The sequence below is a fragment of the Pseudonaja textilis genome, chromosome 7, assembly GCF_049901715.1.
Source record: "Pseudonaja textilis isolate UNSWEBS1 chromosome 7, rPseTex1.2, whole genome shotgun sequence".
In the NCBI taxonomy this organism is placed as follows: Eukaryota; Metazoa; Chordata; class Lepidosauria; order Squamata; family Elapidae; genus Pseudonaja; species Pseudonaja textilis.
In genome coordinates this window covers 14,311,382-14,338,301 of record NC_141996.1, presented here as the reverse complement: position 1 = coordinate 14,338,301, position 26,920 = coordinate 14,311,382, and the positions used below count along the sequence as shown (strand labels likewise).

At 39.4% G+C, this 26,920-nt stretch overlaps 1 protein-coding gene across 2 annotated transcripts in view; it reads left to right on the top strand.

Moving 5' to 3' along the window:
* PGR (progesterone receptor) overlaps positions 1 to 26,087 on the top strand; it is a 94,164-nt gene extending 68,077 nt beyond the window's left edge. For both annotated transcript variants that reach the window (XM_026706905.2, XM_087937085.1), the window contains exons 4-8: positions 13,490 to 13,795; positions 17,563 to 17,707; positions 20,387 to 20,517; positions 21,718 to 21,875; positions 25,095 to 26,087. In XM_026706905.2, the coding sequence (XP_026562690.1) occupies positions 13,490 to 13,795; positions 17,563 to 17,707; positions 20,387 to 20,517; positions 21,718 to 21,875; positions 25,095 to 25,250 (896 nt within the window). In that variant the 3' untranslated portion in view covers positions 25,251 to 26,087. The remainder of the gene's footprint in view (positions 1 to 13,489; positions 13,796 to 17,562; positions 17,708 to 20,386; positions 20,518 to 21,717; positions 21,876 to 25,094) is intronic.
* The last annotated feature ends 833 nt before the right edge of the window (positions 26,088 to 26,920 follow it).

Genomic DNA, 26,920 nt, shown 5'->3' with positions numbered 1-26,920 from the left:
GCTACTATTGCTGGGCATACTGTTACTCAAAATCCAGGAACAGGAGAGACAAAGAATGTGTCACAAATAAGTGTAAATTGCTTTAAAATTTGAGCCAAATTTGAAAATGACCCTTTGTTCAAAGCAGAAGAAAAACCTGTTTCATAAAAGTTAATGTATTTAGTGCGCCCGTACCTAAGCACTGATATGCATTCACTGACCAAGCAAACAAGCAGTAGGAATTAGAGTAGAATCGAGCTGGAAGGGATCTTGGAGGTCATCTAGTCCAGCCCCCTGCCCAAGCAAGAGATCCTATACTATTTCAGACAAGTGACTGTCCAGTCTGAATTTAAAATCTCTGGTGATGAAACAAATGAGTTTCACAAAGGAAGTGGAGAGAGAAGATCCTTTTCTTCTTTTGTTAAACCTTTTTTCCTCTTTTTATTTTTCACTTTTCCTTTCAATCCAAGCTGATCTTTACTCAGACAAGCAACTCTGGGGAATTTGCTGCCAAAGCTAGCAGAGAGGGAATATTTGCATGGAGATTTGATTAAAGGAGAAAGCAAGGAAGTCTCCGAGCAACATGGACAGTGAAAAAACCAGCATTGTGAACTGTAAACTATGTACAATGTTAGTCTTCTTTCCTAAAGATGACAAAAATTATACCTCTTGCAAGTGCAAAATTGTTCCCTTATTTTAGGAGAAAGTGAAAGGACTTGAGGGAAGATGAGAGGTTCCTTGAATAGCACAGCTAAGCTCTTCAGGAGAGGCAGAGAGGTGAAGAGGACAGGAACAAAAACCTTTGGCAGAAGCAAATGTGGATGAATGTGAACCAAAGAAGCAAAAGGATTAGGAAGCACTTGGGTGCTAAGGAACCAAGACATCGATGCCAAGGTCTCCCTTTAGAGGTTGATGGAAAGCCACCTAAGGAAACTTTGCCATTGACTATTGTAGAAGACAATTTGACCTTTGTGGGCCAAAACAAACAAGCAAGCAGCCACCCTGAGAAAATTGTATGTGTTGTGGTGGTGAATAATTCCCTACTGAGAAGAGGCAGCTATTTGTAGAACTGATATAACATTGTGGCAGATGTGTTGACTTTCAAGGTGTGACAGAGAAAATATCATTTCCAAAGTTACTAATAAAATTTCATTCATCCAACACCGTCTTCTGTAACTTTTCTGTTTTCTCCTATAAACAAGGTTTGGAAGCTAACTCCTCTCTGAATCCATGAAGGGATATAACTGGAAGAGATCTTGAAAAAGTTTCTGGGGTTTAAAAAGGTTTTGAGAAGGAAGGTTTTTTTTTTCCCCGCATTGGTCCTTCTATTTGAGGATCATGATGCAAGAAGAGAAAACTGGATTCTGGAAGTAAACTGGCTACGCAAATAATGTCACCATAGAAGGGTTGGAATTCTACATCAATGTCCTATTCTATCTTCACAAAGGATTCCTGGGATAGAAATGGGATACGTTTTACAAAATCTGAGAAGGAAGCATTTGACAGATGCTTCCTCCTGTCTCAACAGGAGAATGTGCATTCAGGGACAGTGGCCAAGAAAGCATAACACAATGGGAGAAGCAGAAATGGGGATTTAGGATGAGAAGTCAGTTTCAGAGGAAATTAAAACAAGTGGTAGGTGGTACTGAGAACTGCAGATGTTTCTAACCAATACACAAAATATGGAAATAAACAGGAAGTACTAGAGATCCCAACTGAGAACAGCAAATATGATGTTGTAGCTAATGTAGCGTACGTATTCAGCAGGTTCTAACCAGTTCTGGAGAACCGGTAGCAGAGATTTTGAGTAGTTTGGAAAACCAGCAAATACCACCTCTGACTGGCCCCACCCCCATCTATTCTCTGCCTCCCAAGTTCCAGCTGATCGGCTGGGTCTTCTTTTGTTGCCCTGAAAAGGAGAATGGACCTGGAAAGCAGGTTAGTGGGGTGGGGAGGGAATGGGTATTTTGCAGTAATCTTCCTCCAGGAGTGGGGAAGGAATGGAGATTTTACAGTATCCTTCCCCTGGAGTGGGAAGGAAATGGGGATTTTGCAGTAACCTTCCCCTGCCATGCCCACCAAGCCATGCCCACAGAACCAGTAGTAAAATTTTTTGAATCCCACCATTGGTATGGTCCTACAGCACTGGAAAGCTACAAATTACTTTAAAGGGCAGATCTAATAGAAAGAGGTCTTGTTCTGTATTGTAAAGAAAAATATATATAATCGCACAGAAATTCAGCATTTATTTATTTGTGAAACAAGTATTAGATAACAGATATAAGTATAAGCATGGTTATGAATACCTGAAATGGATACGAATAAAAAAGAAACAATAGGACAAAGACGGTAAAAAGAAACAAAGGTGAAGCCATTGTAGGAGTTTGTTGGAGACCCCATTGGCAGGTAAAAGATACAAAGAAAGCCCATCTACACCAGATGAGGAATCTTTCAAAGAAATATGCAAGAATGACAAGGGAAGATTAGAATTATCCTGATGTCTGCTGGGCACGCAAAAAGTCAGAGATCCAACGAATTCTTGATTCTCGCTGACAATTTCAATTAATAGAAAGTGGAACAGAAGGGCAAGGTAATCTGCTAGGCTGATCCCAAGCTTCACCAAGAGAGAATGGGTTAAAGAGGATAATCGTTAGCTAATCATCATCATGCCATTGAGGAAATAAGGGAACTGCGGTACAGGTAGTCCTCGATTTACAACAGTTCATTTAGTGACTGTTCAAAGTTACAATGGCACTGAAAAAAGTGACTAATGACCATTTTTCACACTTATGCCTATATCCCCATGGTCACGTAATTTACACTGGGATGCGTGACAACTGATTCATAGTGATGACCATTGCAGTGTCCCAGGGTCCCCTTTTGTGACCTTCTGACAAGCAAAGTCAACGGGGAAGCCAGATTCATTTAACAACCATGTCACTAACTTAATAACTGCAACGATTCACTTAGCAACTGTGATGAGAAAAGTCATAAAATGGGGCAAAACTCACTTAACAAATTTCCCACGTAATAATATACATTTGGGGCTCAATTGTGGTCATAAGTTGAGGACTACCTGTAGGGTAGACAAAACGAGACTAAGAGGTCTTGATAGTTTATGCGCCATCAATTGTTGTTGACGCTTTTCAACTTCATAGATAGATAGATTTTCTCCATGATAACTATCCTTAACTTGGTCTTTCAGGTCTTAGAACATTAGAATAGAATGGAATGGAATGGAATGGAATGGAATGGAATAGAATAGAATTCTTTATTGGCCAAGTGTGATTGGACACAAAAGGAATTTGTCTTGGTGGAAACACTCTCAGTGTAGATAAAAGAAAAGATACATTTGTCAAGAGTCAAGAATCATAAGATACAATGCTTAATAATAGTCATGGGGAAAAATAAGCAATCAAATCATACTAGGAAACAGTCAATATAGATCGTAAGGATACAAGCGACAAAGTTACAGTCATACAGTCACAAGTGGGAGGGGATGGGTGATAAAGAGTGATGCAAAGATTAATAGTAGTGCAGACTTTGTAATAGTTGAACAGTGTTGAGGGTATTATTTGTTTAGCAGAGTGATGGCATTCGGGGGAAAAAACTGTCCTTGTGTCTAGTTGTTCTAGCAGTGCCCTATAGCATTGCTTTGAGGGAAGGAGTTGAAACAGTTTATGTCCGGGATGTGAGGGGTCTGTCAATATTTTCACAGCCCTCTTTTTGACTCGTGCAGTATACAGGTCCCTGATGGAAGGCAGGTTGGTAGTAATTGTTTTTTCTGCAGTCCTAATTACATCCATTATCACAGTAACCTGAGTATGTCCATCTTGCTACTGGCCATCCTCTTCTGTCTTTCTAGAATTAAAAGATATTGGCCTTTGTATAATGTGCCAGAGGTCAGATAATATGACTCTGGTCATTTACACTTTGAGTGAGAACTTTGGGGTGATTTGTTTAATGACGCGTTTGTTTGTGTTCTTGGTATTCTTGGTAGTCTTTTCCGGCACCAAAGTTGAAAATCATCAATATTTTTAGCTAATTTAAATAAATACAACTTCTATGGTCAGAAGAATCACATTTCAGACTACTGAAGGAGCTAGCAAAGATGATCACAGAACCACTGTCAGTAACTTTTTGAGATCTCCTAAAGGACTTGTGAGATCCTAAAACGGTGATGGCGAACCTATGGCATGCGTACCACAGGCAGCATGCAGAGCCCTCTCTGTGGGCATGTGTGCCATCGCCCCAGCTCAGCACCGCCATGCATTCATGTACACCTCCCACCAGTCAACTGGTCTTCAGGTCTCTGCTGCGCATGCACAGGGGTGGCATTCATGCATGGGGGGCAGGGCATAAGCACAGGCGGTGAGCACATGTGTAAGGGGCAAGGGGCATGCATGCAGGGTGCACATGCATGCATGCATGCACAGGACACGCATGCATTGCATATTGGGTATGAGCGCATACTTTGGGCCAGGGGTGGGATTCAATTTTTTTAACAAGCAGTTCTGTGGGCGTGGCTTAGTTGATAGGCGTGGCTTGGTGGTCATGTTATTGGCTGGGTGTGGCCAACTCAATATCACTCACGTCGAGGCACGCATCTCCTCGCCTGGCCTCTCATGACTGTGGGGATGCTGCAACAGTCGTAAGTGTGAAAAATGGTCAAAAGTCACTTTTTTAGTGCCATTGTAACTTTGAATGGTCACTCCACACAAGCAAGGTACCAGCAAAGGAGGGGGGAAAATCTCCAGAGACGTTCCCGAGACAGGAAGTCTAGTCCTGCCAAGAATGTAATAATGTAATTAATGGAGAGGCAGTTTCTGCAAACAACACCAGAATGTTTCCTTCCTGCCTTCCTTATAGGATTAGGCCAGTAATTTCTTCTAACAACCAGTTCTCCGAACTGCTTAGAATGTTAACACCCAGTTCTAGCGAATAGATGCGAACCTGTAGAATCCTCCCTCCACTTCGGGCCCTTGGTGCCAAAAAGGTTCGCCATCACTGTCCAAAAGACTGGAAGAAAGCAGATTTCGTTCCCATATTCCATAAGAGGAAGAAAGAGAACTGTGGCTTGACACCCATACTGGACAAAGTTTTCAAACAGATTATCAAGCAGCATCTTTATGAGCACATGGGTAGGCATGGTAGGATTAACAGAATCCAGTATAGACTTCTCACAAATAGTGACAGGCTAACCATATTTCCTTGTTGGATACAATGATTGGATTAATAGATTACAGAAACCCGATAGGCATAGTGTACCTCCTTATATTTTTAATAAAACAGTAACATATGAGCTGGATGACATCACTGTTAAAATGCTTCCCAGTTGCCTCAATGACTGTATCCAAAGAATGCTTATTATAGCTTCTCTTCAGTTTGGAAGGAATCATGGAGCAGGATGCCAAAGGGTTCTGTCCTGGGACCTTTGTTATTCAGCATTTAAATCAATGACTTGGATGAGGGAATTGAGCTGACACACACAGAGTCTGCAGATAAGACAAAACTGGGAAAGAAGATCATAAAAAAAAAATCTAGACAGACTTTGTCAGTATTGTAATAACAAAGCTGACATCATGTTAAGAGAGGCAGAGTCATCTGAGAATAACCCCAAGGAGAGAAAAATGTGCAAAATAGCAAACAAGCTATTGTCAGTTGAATTCAGACAAGTCTACATCTCAGTCAACAGAGAATGAAAGTGACCACCAAGCGCCAACTTCTTCTTAGCCTGGTCATAATAGCATCATGAATGAAGGAAACGATAGCTGGCGTAACGTTGGGTAGAAGACTGTTGTGATGAGATAAAACAAAGGACTGTACAAGGACTATCCATGCATACACCACCATATGGAAAGGAATCTCTCCATACCTAGGAGCTGGAAGGGAAGGATCATATTGTATTTCAAGAGGGCAGTGCAAGTTCATAAACAAAACTCCCATCATATAAAAAAAAAATCTGTCAAATGCAAAGTCTTGGTTGGCTTACAGAGCCACACCCTACATCTCAATGCAGGGTCAACAGTTTGAGTAAACATTGACCTGTCTGTCATCAACCAAAACTGGAAATGGAAAATAATTCTGAACTGCCCCTGCAATTCTTAATTAAGGAGAAACTTCCTAACAGTGTGGACAGTTAACCACTGGAACAGTTTGCCTTCAGAAGTTGTGGGTACTTCATCGCTGGAGGTTTTCAAGAAGAGACTGGACAGTCACTTGTATGAAATGATATAGGCTCTCCTGATTGAGTATGAAGTGTTGGTCGGGCTACTTGGTTCGACAGAGCATTTGTGTTCTAATTTAATATTTGTAGCACCAGCATGAAGCATTTTGCTTTGTTAACTGTAAACATTGCATTCCTGCACTTCTCCAAGAGCTGGCACCTGGTTAACTCTGTCACTATTTTCTTTACAGTATGATTCTCTATTGTTCCACCTCTGCTTGGAGACAATAGCTTTCCCCATGAGGTCACTGTAATTTCATTAGTGATCAAAGGGACAAATGAAATGAGCAAAGCTGATCAAATCATAATTACACATGATTTTTAGCTTACTTAGTTATATTTATGATGTTATGGCTGTGACGCTTTAGGCAGAGTCAAGAGTTAGCAAAACACAAATAAGAACAATCATAAACTCTTAAAAAGTATCTTGTATGGCCAGTTACTCTTGTGAAGTATGGAACTTCCAGCATATGTACTTTCCTGCTACCAGAATATATTTACTTCTTGCAGTAAACAACCAATTCTGTGTACGCTCTAAAATCTAGGTGAAGGGTGACCTCCTTACTTACAAATAAAAGGAAAGAATCCAAGTATAGAATATATGTATGAGTAATGCAGCAAGTATTAGACTCAGGGGGTTATTTTTGAAAATCTTTCCTGTGGAATGAACTGGAACTCAGCTGTACAGATACTGTGACACTTGGAAAATTCCCTAAAAATCTAATGAACTTCAGTCTGCTCAGGGAGATTCTAGACTCTAGAAAGAGTACAGAAGAGAATAACCCAGATGATTAGGGAACTGGAAAGTAAAACATACAAAGAATGGTTGCTAGAATTAGTATGTTTAGTTTAATGAAAAGAAGGAATAGAGGTGACATAATAGCAGTGTTCCAATATCTCAAGGGTTGCCATAAAGAAGAGAGAGTCAAGCTATTCTCCAAAGAATCTGAAGGCAACACAAGAAGCAATGAGTGAAAATTAACCAAGGAGAGAAGGAGTTAATTACCTAGTAAAAGGTAAAGGTTCCCCTCGCACATACGTGCTAGTCATTCCTGACCCTAGGGGGCAGTGCTCATCTCTGTTTCAAAGCCGAAGAGCCAGCACTGTCCAAAGACATCTCTGTGGTCATGTGGCCGGCATGACTAAATGCCGAAGGCGCACAGAATGCTATTTCCTTCCCACCAAAGAGATTCCTATTTTTCTACTTGCATTTGTACGTGCTTGCAAACTGCTAGGTTGGCAGAAGCTGGGACAAGTAAAGGGAAGTACTAATACCACTCTATAAAGCCTTAGTAAGACCACACCTAGAGTACTGCATCCAGTTTTGTTCACCACATTATAAAAAAGATGTTGAGACTCTAGAAGAAGTACAGAGAAGAGCAACCAGGATGATTAGGGGACTGGAGGCTAAAACATACAATGAACAGTTGCAGGAACTGGGCTTGGCTAGTCTAGTAAAGAGAAGGACCAGGGGAGACATGATAGCAGTCTTCCAATATTTGAGGGGCTGTCACAGAGAGGAAGGGGTCAAGCTATTTTCTAAAGCGCCTGTAGGCCAGACAAGGAATAATGGATGGAAACTGAACAAGGAGAGGTTTAACCTGGAATTAAGGAGAAACTTTCTAACAGTAAGAACAATCAACCCATGGAACAGCTTGCCCTTGGAAGTTATGGGAGTGCCATCAGTTGAGACTTTCAAGAAGAGATTGGACTGCCATTTGTCAGAAATGGTGTAGGGTCTCCTGCTTGGGTGGGGGGTTGGACTAGATGACCTACAAGGTCCCTTCCAACTCTGATTATCTGTTATTTGTTATCTGAGCTCACTCTGTTAATGCGGCGCTAGGGATTCAAACCGCCAAACTGCTGACCTTTCTAATTGACAAGCTCAGCCTCTTAGCCACTGAGCCACCTACAGAACAATTAATGACTGGAAGGACTTGTCTCCAGAAGTTGTGGGTGCTCCAACACTGGAGGTTTTTAATAAGAGTCTGAACAACCAATTGTCGGAAATGATATAGGGTTTCCTGCCTGAGCACGGGGTTGGACTAGAAGACCTCAAAGATCCCTTCCAACTCTGTTAGTCTATTAGATGATTGGAAATCTCCAAGGCTGAAAATAGGACTCTCTGAGAGCTGAGAATAATGGTGCAAGATTAGCTTGCCATACACAATAACCCCTTAGTTGTTTTCTGCTCCTTTTGATCTCTGCCTCCACAGCATTCCAGAATTGCTTACATCAATGAATAATGTAACCAGCTGATTGTATAGTTTTCCCTGATGGTTGTGGTTATCAATAGGTATTCTAATTGTAATCCTATTTAATTAAGTCTATTTTTGCACCCAGTTTTTTCCCTCCCTTCCTTAGCTTGGGGTTGAATAACAGCAATTGAAGACATGCTGTTCATGCGATAGGTGTCCAGTTCAGTACTGACCTAAATTTAAGGCCGTTTAATTTCTGTTGCTAAGTAGGGCAGTTGTTAAGCAGTGCAGGTACTGAAGTTGTTAATCAAATTTGGTTCCCCACCAATCCATTGACTCTGCTTATCGAAATCCAGCTGGGAAAGGTTGCAAATGGTGCATGTTCGCAGGGCCCTGTAAATACAGTGCATGCTGGTTGCCAAGCACCCGGATTTTCATCACGTGACTCTGGAGGTGCTGAAAAATCTGAGTCAAGGGCTCCCTGTAAAACAGAGCTAGGGAACTATGGTCCCTTTAATGATTTGTGGACTTCAACTCCCAGAATTCCTGGCTGGCTCAGGAATTTTATTTATTTATTTTCTTTGTCAAGCGATTATAACAGATTTAACAGATAATCAGAGTTGGAAGGGACCTTGTAGGTCATCTAGTCCAACCTTCCCTGCCCAAGCAGGAGACCCTACACCATTTCTGACAAATGGCAGTCCAATCTCTTCTTGAAAGTCTCAAGTGATGGCGCCCCTACAACTTCCGAGGGCAAGCTGGACTTTCTTGTTTTTTCTTTGAAGACATTTTGCTTCTCATCCAAGAAGCTTCTTCAGCTTCACAAGAAAGCTTCACAAGAAAGTCCAGATGCCTCCAGAAGAAGCACCTTTGGGACAATCATGACCTGGATGACTGAAAATCTCTGTAGACATTTAGGATATAAGAAGTTTTTCTCTGCTCCATTGGTTGATTGTTCTCACTGTCAGAAAGTTTCTCCTTATTTCCAGGTTAAATCTCTCCTTGTTCAGTTTCCATCCATTATTCCTTGTCTGGCCAGAGGGGCTTTAAAAAATAGCTTGACCCCTTCCTCCCTGTGGCAGCCCCTCAAATATTGGAAGACCGCTATCATGTCTCCCCTGGTCCTTTTCTTTACTAGACTAGCCAAGCCCAGTTCCTGCAACCGTTTGTTGTATGTTTTAGCCTCCAGTCCCCTAATCATCCTTCTCTGTACTTTTTGCTCTTCTCTGTACTTTTTCTAGAATCTCAACATCTTTTTTATAATGCGGTGAACATTATAAGATAACAGGTATAAGTATAAACATAGTTATGAATACATATGTATAAGAAAAATAAAAAGGAACAACAGGACAGGGACGGTAAGCACGTAGATGCGCTTATGCATGCCCCCTACTGACCTCTTAGGAAAAGGATGAGGTCAATAATAGACAGTCTAAGGTTAAAGTTTTTGGGGTTTGGGGAAGAAACCACGGAGCTGAAGTCCACAAGTCATAAAAACACAGAGGTGTTTCCCACCCCTGTTGTATAAGGTAGTTCTCCAACTGGAGATTGGGACATCCAAGTGATGAGCAAGGGAAAAAAAAGGTTCCTGCAAATAGAAACATAGAAAGGAGCTCTTTCAATCAAATGTCCATCCAAAGTAGATAAATATGTCTGCTGGAAAAATATAAATATAGGAGGAATCTGTAGCTTAGAGCTGACTTAGTTTCCCAAGTCAGATTTTTAACAAGATGTTACTTCAGATTCCACATTGAAAACTTAATATATCACTCTGCTTTGTTCTCTCAGCCTGGGTACACTCCTTCTGGAATGAACACAAAGCTCTCTGCTTTAGAAAACTACAGGGGCAGGGTGACCTTGCAGGCAGAATCATGGTCTTCTGTCAGGAAATAACAAATTGCTAAACATTTTTTTTCACCTGCTGCAAAGATTATCCACATCTAGCAGTACAAGTTTGCTTCGGATGAATTGTCTGATGCAGTTTATTTTCACTTCCCTTTCTTCCTGATGGAAATGGGTGGAAAGCTGAAGGAAAAAGGGGATAAATCCAGTATGAATTATTTTGGAAGACTGTTATAAATCTCCCTCCTCCCTTCCCTCCCCCCTCCATCACTGTTAAAGAAACCAAGGTATCCCAAATTCGGAATTTTCTGAAAGTGAGAACAATTAAAGCAGTGGAATGGCTTGCCTCCAGAAGTCGTGGGTGTTCCATCCCTGGAGATTTTTAAGAAGAGATTGGGCAGCCATTTGTCTCAAATACTATAGGGGGTAGACTAGAAGACCTCCAAGGTCCCTTCCAAATCTGTTATTCTGTTCTATGTACATTTTCGAGGATATTTCTTCCTTGAGTCTTTCAGAAAAATGTTTGAGAGAGTAAATCTAAAATGTGAAAGGACAAATATTTCTTTTTAATTTAATTTCTTTTTAATGTGGGTGTTCATTTGACTGCAATTTTTCTACCTAGAGCCATTAAAATGGCAGCTGAGTTTGCCATATTCCTTTCAGCTTGGCTGCAGAGAGCTGTCACCAGCTTGAGAGAGAAACCTTTTTCCAGTGGTGGGATTCAATTTTTTTTTTACTACCAGTTCTGTGGGCATGGCTTGGTGGGCGTGGTATGGCTTGGTGAGCGTGGCTTGGTGGGCATGGCAGGGGAAGGTTACTGTAGAATCTCCATTCCCACCCCAGCCCAGGGAAACGATACTGCAAAATCCTCATTCCCTTCCCTCCCCACCGCACTAACCTGCTTTCCAGCTCTGTTCTCCTGTGCAGAGCAACAAAAGAAGACCCAGATGATCAGCTGGGACTTAGGAGGCAGAGAATAGATGAGGGCGGGGCCAGTCAGAGGTGGTACTTGCCGGTTCTCTGAACTATTCAAAATGTCCGCTACCGGTTCTCCAGAACCAGTCAGAACCTGCTGAATACCCACCTCTGTCTTTTTCCCTCCAACAATAAAATCAGCTTTGGGGGCCATTTTTTTCACCAGCAGAACCCACTGGGACATTAGTGCACCCCTTAAAGCTTGATAGTAAGGCGTGTTCAGCAATACTTGTCAGAATGCCACCTTGGTTAGCCAGGGAGTGAGAAGTACCAAAAGAAACTCAGGGTTGGCTGGCTGAGATTAATCAATATTATTCAGTGTTTCTACTGGTTGCCTGAGCTTGAATTTAAGCATTAGCGATTCAAAGGGTTGTTTGATGGGCCAGTGTAATGGGAAGAATGAATCATTTTAAAGAGGAAGAACCCCCAACCAAGGTAACAGGCAGATAAACGAAATCTGAGTCCTGGGCAGAAATGTAATTTGAGGAAGCATTTCAGTCACACCAAGATAAAGGGAGACGAACCAGATTCTGTTACTGCAACTTTATATTAAAAGTATTCATAGCTTTGGTTTTAGTAATACTAAGGATATTAGTATTCATAATTTTGGTTTTCTAGTCTGGTCTTCTTCGAAAGGCTGACAGCAAGCCAGATATCAAGATGTCTCTTTGGTGACAGAATGAAAGTCAAAAAAAGTACAGTATATGGGTTGACAGATTTGCATCCCCCCCTTCTGATAAGGTTAAAGATATTTATGGGTACATATCCATAGATCATTATTCCATTTCCACCCCCACATTATTCCATGTGCCACTTGAATCTAACATCATTGTGGGTTTTATTTTTTCGCCCTGACTTTAGACTAGTCCAGCACAATTTTCCCAGAAAGAGATATCACTCTTTGCTTTGGAGTTTATTCTTTGGAAGATTTGTTAAGATGACAGTCTTTAAAGATTCAGAGTCATAAGATTAACTGCACATTGTTGCTAACCAAGAGGCGTGGAGTCCCACCAGTCATCTAACCTAAGTCTCATCACAACTATCTGGTTATTTGTTCAATTCCATTCCATTCCATTTCATTGAATTCACTTCCTATGGCCGCTGATTTCACCATAGTGATTCTGGGCAGCTAACAATCATGAAAAAGCACAACCAACATCACAGATGAAGTACATATGTGGCCACCAAAGTAAATTTAAAGTACAAGCCAACAGTTATTTTGCACCCAACTGTTTAACTAGTGCTCATTATGTTCCCTATTCAATGGGAAGTTTTGATATTGCCTGTGGGGCCTTCTACTCCAACTTAATGCTTAATATTTTAATATTTTCCCTAGTTGCTCTCTCATGCCACTGAGCAAACTCATCCATTCCCTAAACATCTTCCTTCATTCCCTCCTCCCTCATTACTTCAGAGTTGGGAGACCTGTTCCAAACATAAATCTGTTGCTATGTTCAGAAACTTGTATGTAAGTTTTGTTTCCAGAAAAGAAAATTGTAGTATTTATTACAGGTGTGGCGGCAGTGCGCAAGCTTTCTCCAAAGATTGAGACCCTTTGGTCCTTAAATGATGCTGAGCTTTAGGTTCCATCATCCGACAAGATTCCTCATGTTGACTATGGCTGTTGGCCTTGCATTCTGAACCAAGATTATTGGTTGCCATTCCATGTTTTTAGTCTGTGAACAGAATGTGTCTAGATTAGCTACTGCAATTGGGAAGCTTGCCAGGTATTTGGTCTTTAATTTCCAAAAATCTCAGCAATAGCCAGGAGAACTCCTGATGGCAGCGGACATCAAAAAACAGATAAAATAAAAATGTCCTTGGGAGTGGCCAATGATAGAGGTAGCCTCGTCAACCTTCCTGGTTTCACTGACAATATTAGAATATTAAATGCTCAAGAGATAAGCAACCATTGTTAGTCAAGTTCATCCACAATGCTGTTTTTGCAGAGTCTCATGAAGATCAGAGCACCATCCTTTTCTCATCATAGCTATTTGCATCAGGTAAGTTTCAAATAGAGAGAAGGAGATGGCTGTGGTTTCACAGATAGGTTGAGACAAGGGGCAAACTTTTTATGAGATACACCCAGGAGATATCTTGGCTTGGTTTATTATTAACTCAGAACGTAGGGCATTTGGCCCACTTTTAAAGTGCATTGTGATGGTGTCAATACCTTGCTTATTGAACTAAATGGCATATTCTATAGATCATGACATTTTATTTGCTTTGTGCTTATGTTTCTTCTAACACTTATATGCTTGGATTGCAGGTCGAAAGTTTAAGAAGTTTAATAAGGTCAAGATGCTAAGAGCCTTAGATGTTGTCGCACTCCAACAGCCAGCAGCCCTTCCAAATGAAAGCCAAACATTGGTGCAGAGGCTTTCTTTTTCACCAAGCCAAGACATCCAATTTATCCCTCCACTGATCACTGTCTTACAAAGCATTGAGCCAGAAGTTGTCTACGCAGGTTATGATAACACAAAACCAGAAACTCCAAGTGCTTTGTTGACCAGCCTCAATCACCTGTGTGAGAGGCAGCTCCTCTGTGTAGTCAAGTGGTCCAAGTCATTACCAGGTAAGAAGGATCTTTTGATGTTGGAAATGTTGGAAATGATGTTGGTTCCATTGTTTTCAGGGCACTGTGTGCAGTTCTGAGCAATGTTGTTTATGAAAAATGCTGACAAATCATTAGACGCCATAATAAATTGGTTTTTTTTTTTACAAAAAATAAAATGTTATTTGAGGGAGGGGGAGAGAGAGGGAGGGAGGGAGGGAGAGGGACTTGGGACGTGGTGGCTCAGTGGCTCAGACGCTGAGCTTGTCAATCAGAAAGGTCAGCAGTTTCGCGGTTCGAATCCCTAGCGCCACATAATGGACTGAGCTCCCATTACTTGTCTCAGCTTCTGTCAACCTAGCAATTCAAAAGCATGTAAAAATGCAAGTTGAAAAATAGGGACCACTTTGGTGGTAAGGTAACAGAGTTCCGTGCTTTGGTGTTTAGTCAGGCAGGCCTCATGACCACGGAGACATCTTCAGACAGCGCTACAGTATCAAGAATTAATTGAAACCTATATTGCAATCTGAGAACAACACCTACCATCTTACTACCTTGCGACCTTAGTGAGACCACACTGGAATACTGCATCCATTTTGGTTGCAACACTACAAAAAATATGTCCAGACTTTAGAAAAAGTGCAGAGAAGAGCAACTAAAACAATTTAAGTCCTGGAGACTAAAACATATGAAGAAGGTTGCAGGAACTGGGTATGGTTAGTCTAGAGAAAAGAAGGAGTAGAGAGGACCTGATAGCAGGTTTCTAGTATTTGAGGGGCTACCACAAAGAAGAAGCATATTTTCCAAAGTACCAGAGGGCAGGACAAGAAACGATGGAAGCTAATCAAGGAGAGAAGCAATCTGGAATTAAGGAGAAACTTCCTAACAGAGAGAACTATTAACCTGTGGAACAATTTGCCTTCAGAAGTTATGGGTGCTCCAACACTGGAGGTTTCAAAGAAGAGACTGGACAGCCACTTGTCTGAAATGGTATAGGGTCTCCTGCTTAAGCAGGGGGTTAGACTAGAGGACCTCCAAGGACCCTTCTAGCTCTATTCTATTAAAAGTATCCCAGCGAAGCACAGCTGTTGATCTGGTAGTTGAGATGTTGGTCCAGGAATGAGGAAAGTCAAGTCTAGTCCACTCTCAGCCCCAGAGGTTCAGTGAGTGATTTTGGACCATTCACTCTTTGGAAGCCCAGCTTATCATGCAGTATTACCGTGGGGAAAAATAGGAAAGCAGAGCATTTTATATACCATCTTGAGCTCTTGAATGAAGTGAGAAATATAAATCTGATACACAATGTTAATTAGTAGTATGACACAGCTGAAGAATATCAGTTTGGGAAAGGTGGGTTCTGAATGGATACCGCTAGAGTTTTGATTATAAGAAAGGGTTTTTCAGAATTTTTAGTGGCATAAGCTATCCAGCTCATCGGACAGTGTGATAGCTCAGCAGTTAAGACACTGGGTTTGTCAAGCTAGCAGACCAAGTTTGAGGTCTGAGCACCACGCAATAGTATGAGCTCCTGTCCTTGCCCCAGCTCCTGCCAACCTAGCAGTTCAAAAGCATGCAAATGGGAGTAGATAAATAGGTACCATTTTGATGGGAAGATAATAGCGCTCTATGATGTCATGAGGATTTACAGGTGGTTGCTACATATAAGTTGGGGTGACAAAATCAGAAATGAGGTAATAAGCTGCCTGGGAAAGCCAAGGGAAATAATCGAAACCATAAAAAAGCAAAAGTTAGAATATTTTGGACAGGTGATGTGACACCCAGAAAAATACGGCATACTTCACTTAATCCTCCAAGGAAAGATTGAAGGCAAACAAGGTCCAGGCAGAAGAAGGACGTTATGACTTCAAAATCTAAGGGACTGGTTTGGACAAAACTCAACAGCACTTTTTCATGCGGCTATTGATAAAAAAATAAGATCGCCAGAATGATCGCCAACGTCCGATGACAGATATGGCAGGAGAAGGAGAAGGAGAAGAAGGAGAAAGAAGATGTCAAGTTGGCCACATGACTATGGAAATGTCTTTGGACAGTGCTGGCCTTGAAATGGTCGAGATGAGCATCGCCCACGATAGTGGGAAACAACTAGCGGAGTAAACTCCATAGAGACTCCTTTTACCTTAGCTATCCAGCAACAGATCACTTTAAGGAGACAGATGCCATTTTGTAACGAGACAAATGTCCCAAGATTTTGAGCAGAAATAGGGATGTTGCAGAAATAGGGATGTTGCAGGTTGGGTTTCATCTAATTGCTTTTCTCATACTGAGTCTTTCCATACCTTGTCTGGTCTTTTATCTGTGTGTTCTGCATTTAAGGTGCATGCATAAGTGCACCATCGTGCCTCCCATCCCTGTCCTATTGTCCCCATTTAATCGTACCTATTTTCTGTATTCTTACTCATGTTTATACTTATACCTATTATTTTGTAAGCGATTGACAAATAAAGAAAGAAAGAAACGTATCCATTTTCAGTATTAAGACTGAAGCAGGAACACTGGCAGATTCCAATGATAGTTAAATATTACCTTTTGATAACAAGTTTTAAAAGTAGCATTTAATAGAATCCCATAAACCAGGGCTGATGATGGTAAATACCTTTTCTGGATAACATCATTCAGCTTTTGAAAAAGGCCAGCTTTCTAAATTACGTAAGTTGGATAAGAATTCCCATTGTCAACACCCACTTTGGCTAGCTGACATGATGGATAAGGATGACAGGAGTTATAGCCTGGGTGATATAAAATGTTAAAATGCAGGACCAGTCAACAGAATCTTGATGGGTTGAATTCAACCATTCTAGTCCATATTTTGGCTTACAAGAAATTCTCAGTGATTGGAGCCAAGACAATGTTGTTTTTAAAAACTTCAGTGATTTAAAATCTAAGCTAGTAAGAGATATCCTTATAAAGTATTGTTATGTTTCAGATGTTTTATTAATACAACAGTAGGCAAATAGAGTGCTGTTAAGTGAGATGGCTTAGATTTTTGGAAATCTACATATGATGACTATTTGACTTTGATTATATAGTTTACTTTAGAACAATGATGGGAAAATATCATATCGTAATCCTATTTGCCTTCATTCGTAACAATGTTTAGTTCACCTTGGTTTCGTTTCCAATTGCTGCTGTGAATAAGTAAAGAATTGAAGGATTACATTTGTCTTGAAGAATGACTCTGTTACCTGCTTAAAACTTTGCCAAAATAGTCAAGTCACATATTAGGTGTTTGAAGAAGCTTCATTGCCAACTGTAGTACAACCTTGCTTTCCATTTCATCTTTGCAAGCATTAAGTATGAATCTGAATGCCTAGAGGAGACATGTTTCGTAGGAGTTGGGAGTGACTAAAAGATACTATTTTTAATTATACAATATAACTTGTTTTCAGTTGATTCCTGGATTTAATGTCACTCTCAGCTGCACCCTAATTACTGTTTCTGTATGAATTCTGAGCCAGGAGAAAAGGGACATTATACTTTGGTCCTCTTATTTCCTAAGTATGTATAAATTCTTCTGTAGTAACAATACAACTTTGGCCATTTTCAAGTAAGTAGACTTCAACAACCAGAAGACTTCAATGCCCCCAGCATCCTGGCTAGAGAATTCTGGGAGTTGAAGTCCACTCATCTTAAAGTTGCCAATTCTGAAAGACTGACCTAGTGGAAACTAAGGGAGGGGAGTCTTCATGCCATACGTAATAGTAAACGAAAAGTGTGACAAAATCTAATTACATATTTAACATCCCTTTTCCTTTTTTCTTTCTTTCCAGGATTCCGGAACTTACATATTGATGACCAGATAACTCTTATCCAGTATTCATGGATGAGTCTAATGGTCTTCGCGATGGGATGGAGATCATATAAGCATGTCAGTGGTCAAATGTTGTACTTTGCTCCTGATCTAATATTAAATGAGTAAGTATGATTTAGGGTGTTGTACGTGATTTTTTCTTCTTCAATTAATAGCCTATTTTGGTATTTATAAAGATTTAAATGGGGCCAACAATTCAAAATAAAAGATAAACAATGACATTCCAATAAAAAAACAAAAACAAAATCATTATTAATGTTAGATTTTTCTCTTGCTTTCCTTATTTTTCCCAAGTTGTAGCTTTAAGTCAGGGGTCTTCAAACTTGACAGTTTTAAGACTTGTGGACTTCAACTCCCAGAATTCCTCCTCCAGTCATCTTAGCTCAGGAATTATGGGAGTTGAAGTCCACAAGTCTTAAACTTGCCAAGTTTGAAGACCCTTGCTCTAAGTATATGAAATGGTTTAACAGCACAGGGTTGTCATTAAAGTAATTCAAGTAATTCTCCAGTGTAATATTAAGAGTGTGTTAGGAATCAAGACAATGAATTATTGTGACAAATAAAGCAGAGTTTTCATTTGTTGAGAGGGCTGATTTATTAGCAAAAAGCAGTTTTAAATTAGTGGACTCTGATGTAAGTGCATGGCTATGTAGGTTTTGGAAGTTACTTTGATTTTGATGCATTATATTAATTGTATAATATTCCTATGAGCAGCTTATGTGCAGTGCATTGATCATTGACTGTCTCAGACCAGGAGAGATCCTGGAGAAGGAACCTGCTTGATTTTAGAAAGAGTGCAGAGAAGAGCAACAAAGATGATTAGAGGACTGGAGGGTAAAACATAAGAAGAACAGTTTAAAAAATTGGGCACGTCTAATTTAATGAAAAGAAAAACTAAGGTGACAGGGTAGCAGCGTTCAAATATCTAAGGGATTGCCACAAAGTAAAAAGAGTCAACGTATTCTCCAAAGTACCTGAAGGCAAGATAAGAAGCAATGGATGGAAACTAATCAAGGTGAGAAACAATCTAGAGCTAAACAGAGATTTCTTTGACAGTTAGAACAATTAATCCGCGGAACAACTTGTCTCCAGACATTGTGATTGCTCCAACACTGGAAGTTTTTGAGAAGAGATTGGATAACCATTTGTCTGAAATGGTAGCGGGTTTCCTGCCTAACAAGAAGACCTCTACGGTCTCTTCCAATTCTGTTATTCTGTTATTCTGACTAATAAAAGTATCCTAAAGTCATAAGAAACCTCTTGGGTCTTCAAAATAATGGCTAGATCTGAGTACAGCTCTTGTAGTTGGAAGGCAACATCAGTCACAATTAGCATTGTGCCATAGCCCGGTTCAAATGAATGATTTTCAGAATCTAATTTTTTTTTTCTTTGTTGGTCCTCTTCTGATGCAGTTCATTATTGTATTGCTCCTGGACAAGAACGACAGAATATTATGTATATAGAGATATACATATGTCAAATAAGCCGAGCTTATATAAAAAAAAACCCTACTTCTGATACTTACTGCAACTTCCAGCAGAGTATATTATCTGCTAAGCACAATAGGCAAAATGTTTTCAGAAAATCCAGAAATATGAAAAATAACAGAAAAATTAAATTTTGACTAATCGAAAATCAATATATTTAAATTCTTTTTGGCATGTGCTTTTTCTGACTTGTTTCCTGCAACTTATTAAAAAATATACAAGTAGCAGCCCTCAATTTACCTCCACACTTGAGCAAAATTTTGATCACATAACTACTGAAATGCTGCAATGGTCCTATAGAAAGTTAGTACCCGCCCCTCTCCTAGAAGAATAAATATTTTGAGAAATATTAAAAAGGCAGAATATTATATTTCCCTAGATGAGAAGTTTTTTGGAGGAGGAAAGCAGCCCCCACCTTTCTTAATAGACCTCAACAGATGTCAGCACTTAAGAGATAAAGAGACAACTAGCTCTATTCATAAGCAAATACCCTCACTCAAGATCCAACGATGAATAGGATTAGCCCTCAGCCATAATAGGAATTTCCCAATACCCTTTCAGAATACAAGCCCCTTCATTGCATCATCTCATTTGCATCACCCCCAACAAACATCAACCAAGCTTAGCTCAGACAAACTCCTAGGATTTGCACATGGCCTCCATGGGAGTCTGAGAACAGCCAATAGAACACCTGTTCTTGCACAGGAACAGGAAGTTCAAGTGCAAAGAGAAGGTATAAATACCCCTCAATACTCTCAACTCCATGTGGTCAGCTGCACCGGAACCACCCATGTGGCTCCGTTTCATCATTAAACCATCTTTCCAAGCATCCTCCATGTTTCTAATGTCTTTCTCCCAGCTTGGAACTGAACCAGATGGATATTACCTCCAACATTCCTAAGTGTGAAAAATGTTCATAAGTCATGTTTTTTCTGGTGCCTTTGTAACTTCGAACAGTCACTGAACAAAGGTTGTAAGTTTATAACTGTACCTTTATAACTCTAAGCTTCTGGGTTATTATTGGAATGGGGATCTATTTAGGTAAACAAGCTTGAGGTCTACAAGAATACATAATGCAGCCTCTTCGTAAGGAACGAAGGCTGGTTCTCCAGGTTGGAAAAGGTTGGTTTAAGACAATCCAGCTCAGTCTTCTTGTCACTGAATCCTGATTCTGGCTTGCTGTAAGAATTGTATTCCAAGTAGTACTATATTGCAAAGTGAGGGCCTTTAAGTTCCCCACAGGTTTGATACTTAATTTTTTTAGCTTTGGCTTTTCTTTTCTGGGTGATGCGTAAGACAGAGGATGAAAGAATCATCATTCTATTCCCTGTGCCTGTCCATGTGGCAAATTCCGCAAGAGTTTGTCAAGCTACAAGTAAGCTGTGAAGAGTTCCTTTGCATGAAAGCCCTACTCCTCTTGAATACAAGTAAGCCACATCTGTCTTTTCTCCCCCTTCTTCTTTGTATCCTACTTACAGGGGCAGCCCTAGAAAGTAAGCAGCTGAGCTTCAAATTGGTGTATTTTGAATGCTGCGCATTAGGCAGTTATTAAACCAGTTGCAGCCCACCACTGGGTGGGTGTTCACTTACCATTGAAGAATGCTGGGATTGCTTCATAAAGTGGCGTGGTCATGTGACATTTCATGACGTCTCACTACTCACTACTTCAATTTCAACAATCCAAGAGCGCACAACAGATACAAACTCAATGTAAACCGCTCCAAACTTGATTGCAGAAAGTACGACTTCAGCAACAGAGTGGTCAATGCCTAGAATGCACTACCTGACTCTGTTATTACATCCTCTAACTCTCACTTCTTTAATCTTAAACTATCCAGTATTGACCTCACCCCATTCCTAAGAGGTCTGTAAGGGGCGTGCATAGGCGCACAATCGTGCCTACCATCCCTGTCCTATTGTCTCCATTTATTCTTATCTATTTCCTGTATTCTTATTCATATTTATACTTATTCCTATTATCTTGTAAGCAATTGACAAATCAAATAAATCAAAACAAATACAATTTTTTACAATTGGCTTACAATGGCAATCCCAGTCCCAATTATAGTCATAAGTCAAAGACCACCTGTATGGCACTTCCGTGAGATTTGAAAAAAAAAAACCAAAACATTTCTACATTGCAAGTAATGCCAGGGTGGGGATGGGGAAACAGCTTGCATTGTAGGGACAATTCTCTCTTGTCATGTCTGAATGAGTTGGCCCTTGAATAATCAGAGATAAGTTCAGATTTATGCAACAAGGATGCTTGGTTCAACTAGTTCTCTCATTCATTCACCTCATTCACACACCTTAATTGTGACCTCATCTCTGGTAAAAAATATAATAGCAATAAAAGGTTTGTCTCTGTTTCGTGATTACTAGGAATCAGTACAGGAATTTGATTCGAGCATTAAAGTCTGAAAACCTGGCTAATGAAGAATACATGTTTCAAAATGGTTGAATCAAAATGGTTGAATCCATGTTTCAAAATGGTTGAATCAAAATGGTTGAATGTATGTTTCAAAATCGTTGAATCTGAATATACGGAATATAAGACAGTAAGTATATTTCTGTTGCTTGAAATTTGATCCTGAGGTAAAATATCCTTTTTCCCTCCCAAAACACAGTTCCTTTGGAAGGACTCAGAAGTCAAAATCAGTTTGATGATATGAGATCCAGTTATATCAGAGAGCTGGTCAAAGCGATTGGGCTGCGACAGAAAGGGGTTGTAGCCAGTTCTCAACGTTTCTACCAGCTCACAAAGCTTATGGACTCCATGCATGATGTAAGTTTTGTTTTATCATTATATTATAATGATGTAATATAATTTTGTACTATCTTGGGAGCTGTTGATATTACTCTTGTTTTGTGCCAGGTTATCTGATACTCTAGAAAGCGGAGAAGCATATTTTCCTTCTATTTAATTTTTGTTTTGCTTTTATCAATTGGAAAAAAAAACCAACAAAAAGGAACAAAAGGTAAACAATGCTTGGAGTTACAAATAAAAAATAAGAATGCAAAAAATACTAGAAAAAGAAACAAAAACATGCAGAGCATACATTCACAAAAGTGTACACATATAAGAAAATTCCACATCAGCATAATAATAATATTTCATTATAATCATCCACAGTTGAATTTCAGGATCGCCTTTCTAAATTATTCTCTTGGCCTGTCAGTTGTAAATCTATTTTCAATCCTATTTCCATCTTGTTAGATAAAATTTGTTCTTCATCTGCCATTTCTTTAAGAGCATATTTTGAACATAGTCTATCCATAGAAGCAGACTTTATTACTGACATTGTTATTATTGTGACTACTATTTTCTGATTCCATTTTTAAAAAATTTCCCTTCAGTATTTTTACTGTTATAATATTTTGCAACATTTTGTAGGCTTGTAAATGTTCTTTTTACTGTAAACTTTAGTCTCCTCTCCTGTCCAATTTTTGAAAGTCATGAAATTGCTTATTTCTGTTATCTTTTGTAAAAACCAAAACAGGATCTATGTCCCACAAGAAAGTGTTTGTTCTTTATAACTAATTCCAAAATCTCACTGTAAAAGTTTCGATGTTCCAATTTTAACCAGACCCCTTTGTTCATTTATAACTGTCTAAAATCAAAATCTTATTTAGCTTTTTGCTATTTATATCATATCTTTTAAATTCTTAAGTTTATTATTAAAATTTTCTTTTGTTCAGAATTGAAAGCAGACTCACCCAGCATTTTCAGATTTTAAAACCAAAGGTCTTTAGTAGCTTAGAATTAGCTCATAAGCAATTTCCAACAGCTATTAGAAAATGAGATTTGGGAACTTAATTTCCTTTAAAAGTCTCTGTCACAGTTGCAAGCAAGATTGTTGCTTCTATAATCTTCTAGAGCTCAAACCCACAGAAAACCAATGTCCTGCAGTCTCTTGCAAGGAGCAGCTGTCTGGAGCACATGTGGGCAATATCACATCCTCTTTTTATCCAGAGAGATTTCAGGGAATCTCTTTACTCATTGGTTCCTTGACCTAAGCAGTTATCAGCTCTCCTTTCACAGAGTCATATCTTTAGTTCACCATATCTGTCCTGGAAGCATCAATCAATTGAAACTTTTGGATACTCTTCATGGGCAGGCCAATGTATAACACATTGCAATAATGCTATCGAGAGGTAGGTAAGGTGTGAGCAACTATGAACAGGACACCCTGGTCCCGGGACAGATGCAACTGGTGTGTACAAGATGAACTTTTGCAAAGGACCTCCCAACCACAGCTATTCTTCTAAGAGAAGCTGCAAGACTGTATACTTTTGCTATAGTGCACCACTTCTCAACACTTAGCAACTGTAAAATGTCTGGACTTCAACTTCCAGAAGTTCCCAGCCAGCATGTTGCAATTCTGGAAGTTGCTGAGGTTGAAAACACTGTTATGGAGAAGGCCATACAATCTGAGACCAGAGTGGAGAGCTACACAAAACTACAAATGCCTTAGATGAGGCTCATTTCCACAATTATCTTCAGATTGCAATGTTTAATGTGACCGAATTCAGGAATTCCCTAATCAGTGATTTCATGAGGGAGTTCTTCAATATACGCAAAGTAAACTGTAGTTACTTTTTTTAACTGAATGTTTTTAAAAGGTAAAGAATCCCTTGAGTTAAAACTCAACACCTGGTAATCACCTGGAGACCTCATGCAATTTTCCTAGCAGCGATGCAAAAGTAATTCACAGTGGCATTCTTTTGAGAGTGTATATTCAACTTCTCAATCTAGCCCATAGCTCTGAGAATTCCTTCTTGTCTGTCATTTAAGGATTAATTAGACTATTTCTTTTTTCCTGATCACTCGAGCTAGGCAGATTGTAATCATTCCAGCTGGATTTAATTGCATGGCATTAATTAATGTTAAATGGAAGAATTAACAGAGTAGAGTATTTAGCATTTATTCTGGCCTTATTCCATTTCTGGAGCATGGCCATTGACTTCCCCTGATCTTCCCTTTGCCCAAAACAAGTGTTAGGATGAATAATATTGTATTCATACGTTGTTCTTGCCCCAAGTGGAGTTGTATTCAATGATTTCAGTAAGCCAAAGTGGCTAGTTCTGCTTGCATTCCTATATAATTCAACTATAATTTGTGGGAGGTTTTCTGGATTCATATGGCATACTGAATTGGAAATCAACCATATGGGTTTAGTTCACACAAATCCCTAAACCAGTGTTTCTCAACCTTGGCAACTTTAAAATATATGGGTTTCAAATCCCCGAATTCTCCAGCCATTTGGGAATTGAAGTCCACACATCTTAAAGCTACCAAAGTTTAAGAAACGCTTCCCTAAACTATGCTGTGGTTGGTTAAATTGTGATTCAGTATTTTAAGCTTCAATTTTCATCAGCGTTTAGTCAGGTTGTATCAGATAACTGAGATTTAGTAACAAATAATCAGAGTTGGAAGGTACCTTGTAGGTCATTTAGTCCAACCCTCCTCCTAAGCAGGAGATCCTACACCATTTCTGACAAATGGCAGTGCAATCTCTTCTTGAAAGTCTCAAGTGATTTAAAGCAAAATAGCAAGAATAAAGGACACTAAGTTTTGTAACAAGCCATTACGACTTCAGATTGATAATATAATATTGAACAAATGATTTTATTAAGTAATTACCCAGTTGTCAATTTGGACTGAGTCAGCTCTAACACATTTTTGCTAAGAAACTGCCACTTGTCAATCAATGATTAACAATATCGAAAAGTCCTTCAGGTCGCACCAGCTATCTTCACACAACCTCTCTAAGTCATCCTTTGCTAAATAAAAATAAAAATAAACCATGGTTTACAGATTACAAACATGGCATTAATCAACAGCAAGCAATCCCATTTTGGCTCCGCATCATGTTTGCCCGGTATATATGCCAAAACAATAATGTAGGTTAAGGGACAATTTGAGTCAGGGACCATTTGACCCGATGTGATGTAATTTCCATCTCATTCCCTCTGCCCTCCTCTCCCTCTTATTTTAATATAGCTTGTGAAGCAACTTCACTTATACTGTCTCAACACATTTCTTCAGTCCCGGACTCTGAGTGTTGAATTCCCGGAGATGATGTCAGAAGTGATAGCTGCCCAGCTTCCGAAGATACTGGCCGGAATGGTGAAACCGCTTCTCTTTCACAAAAAGTGACCTGCCTCTCCATCTGTCTATCCCAGGGGGTCTTCAAACTTGACAGCTTTAAGACTTGTGGACTTCAACTCCCAGAATTCCTCCTCCAGTCCTATTAGCTCAGGAATTCTGGGAGTTGAAGTCCACAAGTCTTAAACTTGCCAACATTGAAGACCCTTGGTCTATCCACAACCCTTCTCCCCCCCGCCTTTTAATATCTGGTCTCTCTCTCTCTCTCTCTCTCTCTTACTCCTTTTCATCATTTGTAGAGATAATATACAGAAATTGTGTATTTTTAAAAATCGTTGGATAATATTTTGCGTGGGTAAGATTTAGCAATGTTGGGATATCCCCAGTTCTGTGTCATTTTTGTATGCCTACATTTTATGGATTAGACCTGGATTAGGTCATACTTAGAAGAGACACATTGAATCAGAGAGATGTCAAACATGGATCAATAATTGACATTGATTTCATGAACCTCTTTGGTGTCTGGCCAAATCTAGAGCCAGTGTACTTAGTTTGCAAACCTTTACTTGCTGAGCCTATTTCACACATCATGAACTTTTAAAATTCCTTTGCAAGTATTTTTGGCCCAAGGAATGACCAATACTTGTCATGAGAAGTGTTTTATAATAAGCCTGATTAAATTTCTGCCCAGATTTGAGATAAGGATTTTTTTTAAGAACAGGAAGTCACCTTGTACATTTTCCCTTCATATTATTCATTTTTAAATTGCTATAATGGAGTAAAACTTCAGCTTTTATTACGTTTCTGTCTCTCTCTGTGTGGTTATATGTGTATATGTATATAAATATGCCAGAACATGGTAAAATTAAAATAGAAATCATCTTCTAAGCTTGGAATATATTCCCTTTACTTTTCAATTTGTCTTACTTTTCAACACCTGAGAAAAAGACATTTTCAAAATTGGATTCTCATTTCTATTCCATTTGCAATGTCACAAGTTACATTTATTGCTTGGAATCAATGATCACATCACAGGTTGGCATGGGCAAAGTGAATTTCTGACTTTGTTCTTCATTTCAGATCTCCAAAACAAAGATCACAATATAGAAATTATCCTGCCTTAAAAGCACTTTCTCTGAAAGTGCATTGATTTTGATGGAGCTAATGGACTAACTTCACACATTGTACTGAGCCATATTGTGAGTTGTTCAGTTTTATTTTAACCATTTAGTACATTATTCAACTTAGCCATGGTTCCTAGCTTAACGTGTTTTGTGAAGCCAGCCAACACTAGCTAATTCAATAAGCAATCCATAGATAACTGGAACATATGAATTCAGTGATTGATCCTCCTTCTTGATTTGTTTTATATTCTGCCTTTCCTCAAGGAGCTGAAGATGGCTTACACAGGGATCATTAACATTTTATCTCTACAACAACACCCAGTGTAGAATATAGGCTGAGACAGTCACCCAATGAATTGTCATGATTCAGCTGGACCTGAATTTGGGTCTCTTCATCTTAACCCAACACACAAGCATTGGGGCACCAACCAGTGATGGCAATTTCAATCACATGATTTCAATGGCCATCTTGACTTTGTTGATACCTTCATGAATGCATCTGCCTATGAAACAATTTCAGCACTAAAATCTCCTATAGAGGCAGTATGTTATGCATGTTTAAGATAGCAGCCTTTAATTTCTAGCACGAAGTGAAAA